This window comes from Dreissena polymorpha, unplaced genomic scaffold (genome assembly GCF_020536995.1).
Source record: "Dreissena polymorpha isolate Duluth1 unplaced genomic scaffold, UMN_Dpol_1.0 chrUn011, whole genome shotgun sequence".
Classification (NCBI taxonomy): domain Eukaryota; kingdom Metazoa; phylum Mollusca; class Bivalvia; order Myida; family Dreissenidae; genus Dreissena; species Dreissena polymorpha.
The window spans coordinates 12,344-24,355 of NW_026273325.1; the positions used below are offsets into that span (position 1 = coordinate 12,344).

A 12,012-nucleotide genomic window follows, 5' to 3' on the forward strand; every position below is an offset into this window, starting at 1 on the left:
ACACTTTCCGCCTAAACTTGATTTTCGGTAAGGAGGGACTTCCTTGAAACTAAAAATACCATTAAAGCGGAAAGTGTCGTCCCTGATAAGCCTGTGCGGACTGCACAGGCTAATCTGGGACGACACTTTACGCACATGAATTAAGCCCAGTTTTATCAGAACAAGACACATATATGAGGTAGACATAAACCGCTAGACAATATATATCCACAAAACACATCGTTAATATTAAAGTCAATAGCTAAGCGCAAATGATTATGTGATCAACGCCAAACAGTTATTTATCAAAATAAATCAAAGTGTTGATGATTAATTTTGTCATAATTGTGTTCCTGCATTTGACGATCTATGTCTGTTTATATGCGCATCCGTACGCGCTGCCTATAAATGTTATACACAACAATTACTTGTTCATGTGCCGTATTGTTACACTTCTCCACAATACTGATTGTTGTGGAAAAAGAAGAAATTATTTCAATAAATGAAGTATTTTTTGTAATATTATTCAGTAACCAAATGTTGGTTTTAGCTCTTTGTTTATTAAGTATAACGGACGATTGTGACGGATTGTTTTCTTGGTATTTTGTTGTTTTGTTTAAGGTTTTAGTATTTATAATAATAATATCGCCTGATTCCGCGATTAATGAGAATGCTATCAAAATGTCCCGTAATTTTCCCACGATATATTTCATAGATTGTATCACACCAAAACATGTTTGCCTGATTTAAATTGCAGTCGACAAGAGCGAGTTTCGTGAGTGAAAAGCTTTAACTTTTTAATTTTTGAAATTGTAAGAATACAGTGTTTTATATTAATTGATGCTATATGGGCTTTGTGATATGAATATTAGAATTTCACCAAGCCATATGTCGTATCAGTATATTTCTTTATCCCGTTATTATGATTGTATTTAACTTGCATATGCTTGTGAGTGAAGAGAATAGGCAACTGCAATATATTTTGTTTCTTTTTAGTATAAATTATTATAATTAATTATGCATTGTATTTACTACGTTTTACCTAATATGTGTTATTTTTAAATTTAATATTTGTTAAATACCATCTGCAAATCTCAGGATTGTGAGCGCTGAGTATATTTGATACTGCACATAAGAGTTACACTGCTAAAAACTTGTTTGGATTGTTTGATAAATGATGTTAACGTAAACTTTGTATATTTAGCCAGTGCTTCACTCTCAGGCAAAATATATAACAAGAATAATACCTATGTTGCTTTGCGCATATATATTGATACATATGAAGTTCTAAATACATTATGTTTGCTGGCGAAAAAAAACGCTTGAACAGGCTATTTGATATGCAGACGTAACATTACTAAAGTCATTACTGAAGAGCATTGATTAACTCTTTCAGTGCTGGAACCGAATTTTGAAGGCCTTTGCAAACAGTTTGGATCCAGATGAGACGCCACAGACTGTTTGCTATTGTGATAGAATTCTTTGGAAAACAAATCGAAGAAAATGCTAGTTTTAGAAATTCAGCAGAAGACAATATAACAGACGACAAATTGCATCCACCATGCAAAGGGTTAATTATATCCACTAAAGTTCGTGTAACCATTAAAGCAGCTGATACTCCCACGTGTTCGTTACCGGAATATCGTAAAAGAAGCAAACTATGCGGTGCATGTCATACCGATCAAATCATTATGTCTTGAGCAAACCTATTGTGTCTAGTACATGGTAGTTAAAACAAAAAAGACAGGCTTTTTTATTCATCGTATCGTTTGTGTTGTCTTAATTGCATTATGTTACATAACAAAACATGACAGACGCAATGCAAGGCATATGCTAATAAACCAAGTATTAATTCGCTGAAAACAATTGCTACGCTGGATATTTGTTAACAGCGTGCGGATACAACACACAAGGTTACGTCACCCCGACTTGTAAAGACGCGACGTACGACCGTGATATAGACTTAAAAATACAACGCTGCTCTAACAAGACGTCAGCGTGTATTTCGCTACCGACAGTCCGTGAAGTGATGGATTTATAGGCGCTGTATCAGTTGGAGTAGAAGCATCGACGGTGATGGTACCGTAGTTCTGTGCATGTCACAAAGTTACTGTAATGAAAATCTTTACGAGCGGAGGATTATGGTCGTTTTTAAGTTCATTGATCTTAAAGCGATGGTGTAAAGTAATATTAATTTTTACTGTGATAACATTGTGAGATTTTATTTAGTGCACAAACGCACGAATATTAACATTTAGGTTCATGTTTTATATTGGATTTCCATTCGTGTTCAGCAGAGAAGATGTGTATATTAAGGAATTAAATTGCATTGTGAACTGCATACATTTTAACAATGACCATCTTATTTAAATACTATAGTTAGTAACGACGAAACATGCATCATGGCTGAAGATGATATACCTGGATATGTTTTCATTAATGGAAGTGCAAACATATTTGAGTATTTCAACAGATCAGATGAATACATAAAACAATTATTGATATCAAATCTTGGTGAAAAACGGAAAAGCATGTTCACAGTGGCATTTTTGACTCTGATTTATGCCACCATTTTCCTAACAGGAGTGATTGGGAATTTAAGTACGTGTATTGTGATATGGAAAAACACATACATGCATACAGTCACAAATTATTATCTTTTTACTTTAGCCATATCAGACGCAATGACGTTGTTATTAGGTAAGACCATGTCCACATATGTTCATATCTGTTATAGTATTGACACATAATTTTTTAGTTTCACGAGTACATATCAGTCTATGCTATAGACCGTTCCAGAATCGATAAATTGACCACCGCCATATTGTCTGTCACGTGACTGTCCGCCATTACACTTCTGCTAACTTGTGCGACCCTGCGATTCCAAAAGACAAAGACGTAAAGAATACCCGCTTCGCCGATGTCGGATAAATTAATTACATAATGAATTATTTTCAGGCGATTATCATATTTTTGTTGTTAAAATGATTGAGATTGATTGTTACAAAAAAAGTATTTAAAATGCTTTCGTGTATTTGTTTTTGTGTGTGTAATCAAGTGGTAATCATCGGCGAAAATTTTCCGGCTCAGTCGCTCATATTATGTCTTTGATTAGACTGTCAATTTTTAACTTGTTACAAAAAGTTCACTCATTTATTGTTGTGTTGATTTTAATAGCCGCAACATCAAGCAGATTATATTTTAATTAATACTTATTTAATATTTCTGCGAAACTAATTACCGCTAATTGTTTGTAATTGGTCTTAATTGGTAAAACTCTACATTCTAAAATCATAACATATTAATATTAAGTATGATATTTTTGATACGTCTTCCATTATTTTTCTTGTTCTAATTGAAATAAGAGATAACAAATTGTTGTTTGGATTTAAATTAAATTTTGTGAGCTGGAATTATGTCACGTAGAAAACCGAACTTTTGATCATGCGACAGTGATATTGATCTTGACGATCTTTTAGGCGATTATACGGAATATGAGAAGAATGTGAGTATATCTAGTTGAACAGATTTTCATCTTGGAATCATTTAACAGCTATACAGATATAAAAACTAAAAAAAAATGAATTTTATAGGTCTTTGCAGTATCGCAAAACATATGGACAACGATACTTGTTTAGTCAGTTAATCGAAAAAAACTCCGAAAAAAAACTAATAATATTTCAAAAAAATATTATTTAGTGCCAAACGAATTTATTTATACATTTATTTTCATCTTTAAAAAAAATCGCGCGTTAGCATCAACCTAAAAATTATCTGAAGACTGGAAGGCCGACAATTTGACACAACAAAGAGCTCTATGCATAAGCCGTATTGTTTTTTTGCAGAAAAGCTTCAATAAATTACAATTGTAGTACATCTAATTATAAAAATATAATTATCAATTGCATAGTACGCTAGTGTGATAAACAAATGAGTGATAGAAATGGTAAGGGGTGCATTGAAAATAAACGTACTGCAAAGCCATATTAAAAGCGAAGTGCGTGACGGTATTTACATGTAATTTTAATTTGATGGGTTTTGTAAAAAGAACGACGCTATTGAGGAATATTAACATACAACTGAAAAACACAACTTCACATTATGCAAATTAAACGGTGTACTCATGTATATTGAGAGCTCGTTACTAGTGAGTATGAGTGACAAATATCAAACATTTTAACACACATATATTTATAAACATATATTTAAAAAAAAAATTTTTTTACCTCTGTTGGTGCCAAATATAATTTCTTGTTTTTATGATGTCGTTCGTGCATGCCGAAACATTAAATCTTCATACGAAATGACGTAGTTTTAATTAACCGATACCCGATTAATACGTTAAATATTTTTACGTAAATTTTATAATTATTAAAAACCTTATTTTTTCATAAATTAAACGGGCTAGTATCTTTACGGTGTAAAATTTCCGATATTCTATATTGGACATAACTTTTAATTTGTACAATATGTAACATATCTAATGTACGCAACTGTTAAGTATGTCGAGGTAAATTATCCAACCAAATGACTACTAAATGCTACCAGAAAGAGGAGACATGGTGGCATCATCAATTGTGTTTAATAACCAGACTGTCATCTGCCACCCAGTGTGGTTTATGACACCATGTTGTTAGTTACATGTAAGTCTGGACAATATCTGATCAAAACGAGATAATCAGATTATGCAAAACAAAGGGGCAATACACACTGGAATTCAAAGGCTTACACGATGTTAAGATTGATTCAAATAATCAAATAAAAAATATTGCATTTAATTTAATTAAATGTTTTTTTAAATGTGTCAATGTGTTAGTTTTTCTAGACAAATACCTAAAAATGCATGGTTTTCAAGCATTTTTCTGTCAAAACACGAGCGTAACATCTCCCCTGGCCGAAAAACTTTATTTCATACAACCAAGGTCATGTCATGATGGCCTTAGAATTTAGAAAGAAATTCATCTGTTGAATAATCGGTGCTCTGTTATATATGTTACCGGTTGATAGCAGCAATGTAATGGCGGACGCGGAGAGTATTCAGGGGAGAAAATTGGGTAATGACTAAATTCTGGAACGGTCTATTGAAAGCAAACGAAAACTAACTACACCCATGGATCAATTAAATACAATTTTTGATAATAATTTAAATAATTACACCAGCTTAATTTTTTATATATGTTTATAAAATATTAAATACAAATTGATTTCACATTTAGTATTATTGTATAGGAATGAATTCACTGTCGAACAAACGAATTTAACTATTTGTCTATGAGTGTAGTTAGTTTTGATCGTATACCTATGCCACAAATGAATTAGCTCTATATTACAAATTATAGTATCATGTTGTAAAAATGCAGTTGTTTTCGAATGAAACAATTTATGTGTATACTATATATCTGTGAAACAGGTTTAGTCACTAATTTAAATTTCATGAATATGTCCTACTTGAGCTGTAGCTCGAAATAACATTCGCACTTGGAGAGAATCCTTATTATTCAATTCGGACCCCAATATACGGCTCAGAAACGATCGCTAAAAAAACAACACACAACAAATCCACAAGAAAAGATTGACACGTACATACGGCGCACACTCACATAGCACAACTGGTTTTACCAACTTAGAATGCTCAATACAAAAGCACTAGATGATTAAACGGCTTTTAAGACTCTCAAAACCACCCACTTGTCCCAGAATTATTCATCCTACTTCATTCAATTTACGTGTACATAAATTAACATCATAGCATCAGCATGAACAATTACAAAATAATAAAATGATTTAAAGCGAGTAACCATTTAACACAATGATTTTATATAGACCTGTTCATCAGGACTGACACTTTCTGAGGCATTATTAAATGAAACCAATATTAGTATCAACAAAATGTCGTCTTTACTAAAACGCTTAAGAGACATATCAACATAGTATTTTGAAAATCATTGAACAATGCAGCAAGAAGACTTATTAACGTTGTTAAAATACATACTTACCAAATTTAGAAGTGCATGCTTTTCTTCAACCACATTACATACCACAATTTAATTGTTTTAAATATGGATTTATTTCTAATGAATACCAGTTGTGCATACGGTTATCATTAAGCATTGATTATTTAACACAAAAGGCAGTTAAAAATCGTAAAAGCATTTTAAGGTAGCGCACCCGTAATGATTTCCCGCGATGTCTTCAAATATCCCCTTTTAACTGTTTACTTATAGATATCTAGTTTAAGTAGGTACTAATGTGAAGTTGTCGTGGCCGGGTTGTTAAGGCGATAGACTTAAGGTTCGAATCCTGCCGACAACGCATACTTTTTGCGACGCGTTGTATTTCTTTTCTAACGTAATTTGATAAAGTATAGCATATAAGCTATGTTTATTGTTAAATATGTTGCAATTTTTGTGCACATTCTTTTATTTTTTAAATTAAAACAACGTTATGGCTATATTGGGTGATTTTCTGCTAAAAAATACGAATCCTCCATGTTGCATTTTTATTTTTATTTCAAAAAAGTAAACGGTAAATCTCCCTATTTCTTGGTATGTTTGCTGTATATGGTGTATCTATAAAAACTAAGTTCTAAATATTACTTATATGATACTCTTTTGAATTTTATGACACTTTGTTTTTAACCAAACCAATTTCTTCTTGGTTGAAACCACTTACATTTCATAGCGCTCTTCCGTAGATAAGAAATTATTAAAAACAAATGTCTGTAAAAGAATACTTATTTCATCTTGTTTAAACTTTAAACACATTAACGACATCTGTACACATTAACTGCTTGCTCATATTAGGAAATCTGGATGAATTATGGAACTTTCATATACGCCAGGGGTGTAAATAAACTGGACAAAAGCCGAGCATGGGGCTGGTTTTGGGAAAAAAATCATTAAATAGACAAAAAACAACAAATTTAAGGCATGGAAAGTCCACCTAAACATTCACATGAAGTTCAGTGAAATGATACGGATTAAGCAAATAACACATTAGATTATATTTGGAAAGGTGCCCATTACGGGTGCGCTAGCTTAACTAGACATTCATTTAATACGTTAAACACTGCTGTTGCGTTTTTACCAAGCTATCACGGTAATTTGTTCTTGTTTCATGAACTCCAATATGTCATAAGTTGCTTTTGTGTTAAACATCATATCGCAGACGAGTTAAGATCTTAAACGAGTTCATGCACAAATAAAAACTAAATAAGAAATCAGAAATACACAATATGTAAATACTACAGACATAAAAACAAGGAGTCAATATTTAGAAAGTATTATAACGCTACCGAAAAAAAATTCCGTACATTTGAGAAGCGTTTCTTAGTTCTTAGACAAGCTTCATTCAATATAAAAGCAAAAATCAGCCGTGGTACTAATTGTGATTGAATTTCGAATAAATATAAGTAGCCTCGTCAATGCAATTTGTAACTTATCATTTTTAGCATTGACACAATAAGTTTTATCAATCATTTATCCGCAAATCAACATTAATTCTGAGTATTTTGTAATGCCTGAACAAGTATTTGATTTATAAGAGGATTTATTCGGTAGACGACTTTTAAAACTAAATGATATTGCGCTTCATTCACTTTCTGCTATGCTAGTTTAAATAATTTAGCCTATATAAAACAACATTTCATTTTGTAAGTGTTCTTGATTCCTTATTTTCATATGTAAATTCATGTCGTGTAATAATATGTGACTATCATTAATTTACTAATAGCATTAACTTTATGGATATTCCATTTACAATATGGTAGGTATTTAATACAAACTATTGCGACGCTACGAGTGCATTGCTATAACATTGATGTCCATCAAAAATACTCAATTACAAACCAGGAAAGAAATGAGCCAAGCTAGAATAAATTTTTTGCTTAGAACGCGATTTACATTCGTCATGTCCGCTCTTAGTTCACCGTCCGACCATGCTACTCGTCCATCTTTGTGTTTGGATTTTTTAATGTTTATGTTTCCATTGCCTTACCTCCTGCCCGTGTGGCGTATATCACAGACTCTGTCACTTAAGTGTTGTTCTTAATTAGATTATTGCCACCGATAATATATGTATATGAGCCGTGCTCTGTGAAAAGGGGTTTCATGAATGTTCGTAAAGTGTCGTCTCAGATTAGCCTATGCATTCCACACAGGCTAATCAGGGACGACTCTTTTCGCTTTTATCATATTTTCCGTTTCAAGAAAGTCTCTTCATAGTAAAATCAAGTGTTTGCGGAAAGCGTCGACCCTGATTAGCCAGTGCGGACTTCACTGGCTAATCTGTGACGACGATTCACGAACATGCATTTAACCCCCTTTTCACAGAGCACGGCCCATATGCAATGTGTTGTTTATTTTGTAGCCTTGCCGCCAGAGGTGTACTCAATTTGGGAAGCGTATCCATGGCGATTTGGGCAATCATTCTGTATACTCAAATCGTTTATAATGGAGATGACTTCGTATTCGTCTGTGTTGACCATAACGGGATTTACTATAGAACGCTATCTGTCTATTTGTCACCCCATGAAATTGCAACACTGCTGTCATATAAGCCGAGCCAAACGATGCATTGTCTTAATATGCGTAGTTTCCATGCTTAGTGCCTTACCATATCCGGTGCATACAAGGACGTTTTACTACGTTTCGGACCCAAACAGTGGCAAGCATATACCTGACTCTCTGGTCTGTAACATCCCCCAGAAGTGGACCGGGAGGATGATTACAGTATTCCAGCTATCGACGTTCGTCTATTTTGTGCTTCCCATGGGTATACTTAGTTTAATGTACATTCTCATTGGAATTAAACTGCACAAAACAGAACTACGAACAAAGTATGATACTCAGTACGGACAGGCGACGGCTACAAAAGCACGCAGGGCAATACTAAAAATGTTAGGTAAAATTGATACATTGTTTTCATTATATCTTTGTCATTTAAAATACTTATTACAGCGAAAAAACAAAGTTCATACATGCATTAAGGTTGTTTGTTATATTCGGCGAGAGAAATTCGAGCTTGGCATACGGATGGACTTAGTCGTGGTTTTGGCGCCTTGCTTACGCGGTATGAATAACTGAATATCTAATGGTGGTATCTTCTTTGTTGTATTTTGTTGACTTTTAATCAGTTGTCTATAATAGTGTGTTATACAATACGTTATTTCCGTAAAATTTCAGAAACAACGGATGCGATATCGATTATTTTGTTATTTAAATATTGAAGCATGTCTGATGAATGACCCAAACTAAAAAAAAGAAGTGAGCGTATTGGTTTGAAAATAGTGTTTCTTTATTGCGTAAGCGTGTGAAGTTCATATAAAACAGAGAATTACATCTTTAGTTATAGCTTGAGTAGGATGTGTCATTAGATGGTTAAAATCGAAATTGTGCATTTTAAAATCACAAATCAGTTTTGAAAATTGTGTTAAAGGAAGTACCTTATTCGTTTCAGTCTTCTATGATATTGATTGTGTCGTTTGTGGACTTGACGTACACTTAAAATATGGAGTATTATAGTGTATTGCAATTTCATTATTATAGAAAGGCTTCAGTTAGCTTCAAATTATCCGAGTTATTGTATATAACATCGCTAAGTTGCCCTCAATCGAAGAAAATGATGTAAATACTAAAATATTGTAATTCTGGAAATTCATACATTAATATTGATCATTTATGTATGCAAAACAATATAGCCTTCACGTGTTTTTGGTTGAACATGACGACAAATTTCATTGATAAGGCGAATATAATTTTTTATGTCATGCCATACTTTGAAAGTACCCTTATTACGCTTAATGTTATTTTGAATTATGTCAATGACAATTCAGTTAAGCACGGAAAACAACCATTTCTACGAAATTATTCTTTATTTCATATGCGAATCGTTAACTTGGTATGCAATTCGATCGATTTTAGAAACTGACGTATATGATATATGTTGTGATATAATAAAGCAATTGTATCTTTACTTTATTTCTAATTCCATCAACGTTTCATGAAACACTCAATCACAGCTTTCGATACTAAATTGTGCATTAAACGTTAGCGGTTAGTTCAAGTATGCATCTGAATAACCTGAATGAATAATAATAACCTGTTCGTAATGAAGATAAATACATATTGTATTATTGTACAATTTGTGAATATGTCGTATTTATATATATGTTTTTTCACGATTATTTATTAAGTATGCGTATGTTTTGTATATGCCATGAATTAATTATGTAACAATTGCTCCGACACATGTGTCAATGATGTTTTCACATTCAATTTGTTTTATTTCAGTTGCTGTCGTTGTTGCGTTTTTTATCTGCTGGGCTCCGTTCCATGCCCAAAGACTTATGACATTGTATGTTAAAAATTGGAATGCACGGCTGTTAGAAGTACAGGGACATCTATTTTATTTGTCAGGTACAGCTGCTTGTGGATAAACTGATATAAATTAGTTGATGTGTATTTAATACCGCATATAGCCCATTGGATAAGCACGCTTATATGCAGCAAATTCATTGTTAGTTTTTCTACGTTACACTCATATGTTTATCTGATAACAATTCATATATTTTTATCAAAATAATGTTGACATGGAAAACAATAATGCTGACGTTTCTTCTGTGTATGTGCGATAAAATTCTACGATGTGATAGTTAAAGGGTTTGCATAAGCGCAAAGTTCGTTGATGTAAGCACATGTAGGTGCTTATTGTGTTTAGTTACGATAAGACAAGTTGTGTGCAGTTTAAGTGCAAAACATCTTAAAATACACCATTGTCTTGTTTCAGGAATTCTATACTTCTTCAGTTCCACTGTGAATCCCATACTGTACAACGTGATGTCAAGAACGTTCAGGAGAGCTTTCAAGCGAACACTCTGCAGATGTTTTGTTAGCGCAAATAATCTTCCATCGTTTTATATGCTAAAGGCAAAGTTCATCAGCCACGATATAGATTTACCATATTCTCATGAGAGTGGTAATCCAAATATGCCTGACAAAAAGGCACTTCGAAGTGTCACTTATTACCACAACGAGAAAAGAGACTCATCTAAATATAACCACTCCGGAGAAAAATGCTCCACTAAAGAGACGCTGATTAACAAGACATGTGAAAGCACGTCAGGAAAGTCACACGCACATTCTGACGGCGACATACACGCCTTGTGTCGCCACAAGAGATGCTCAGATCGACGACATATTTCGATCAATCAGCGTAGAAATGCATTGGTCAATTCATTTCATCATATCGACGATTTACGCAGAGAACAATCGTTATTTGACTACCAAACACCTGCACAATTTAGACTAATTTAAGCTCAACCACTGTTTTGAATTAGGTGACATCAGCTTTAATAAGTGAGTTATGTTATTTGTTTATGAGCTCTCATGTATTGAATATGTGTTTGCCCAACTGCTTTATATAAACATACAATTTATACTAGCACTATTTTATCTTATGGGTGTATGTTTGAAGATCCACTTCTCTTCGGCATATTGTTCAATAAGTTTCCGAATAACAAAGACGTACATTTATAAACTGTTTTGATTATTTAGTTCATGTAAGACAGTTATAATTAGCCTAAGCGGATACTTTAAATGTATGACATTTTACAGTCACGGACCTAAGTTCACAGCCTAACAACGGTAAAAGTAGAAATTGGAACGCATGGCCGATACATTATTATTGAACCACCATATTTCGCAAACAGCTAAGACTCCATAAAAAATTAAATTAACAGGAAATACAACTTGAAATCGTACCTGAAATAACGCTTACGTTTTTGAAACAGCAATACGGGTTGATATTCAGTGTTGCATTCAACTTTAAAAAGTATTTCCGTCAACAAACATGTTCAAGTCAAGAAATACATCATATTGACCGTTATTCATACAATACTATCCGTAAGATCTTTTCTGTGGGAGGAAAAACATGTTAAAAACCGCGAGACATAAGACGGAGTATGTATGTCACACGACAAAGCCTGATCGCGTTGACATATCGTTTTCGACGACGATATCTTTCAGCAATCAATAT

General features: G+C 33.2%; 2 protein-coding genes across 2 annotated transcripts; both read left to right on the top strand.

Moving 5' to 3' along the window:
* Positions 1–2,633: 2,633 nt before the first annotated feature.
* On the top strand, positions 2,634–9,445 carry LOC127863508 (pyrokinin-1 receptor-like; the record flags this gene model as incomplete). The annotated part of the gene is made up of 3 exons (XM_052403053.1): positions 2,634–2,679; positions 8,347–8,875; positions 9,436–9,445. Coding segments are annotated over 3 exons (585 nt in total), but the record flags the coding sequence as incomplete, so codon positions are not given.
* Positions 9,446–10,262: 817 nt separating this feature from the next.
* LOC127863511 (uncharacterized) lies at positions 10,263–11,371 on the top strand. Its single transcript, XM_052403055.1, has 2 exons — positions 10,263–10,394; positions 10,765–11,371. The coding sequence occupies exons 1-2, from the start codon at positions 10,325–10,327 to the stop codon at positions 11,289–11,291; spliced, it is 597 nt and encodes a 198-aa protein (XP_052259015.1). The 5' UTR covers positions 10,263–10,324; the 3' UTR covers positions 11,292–11,371.
* The last annotated feature ends 641 nt before the right edge of the window (positions 11,372–12,012 follow it).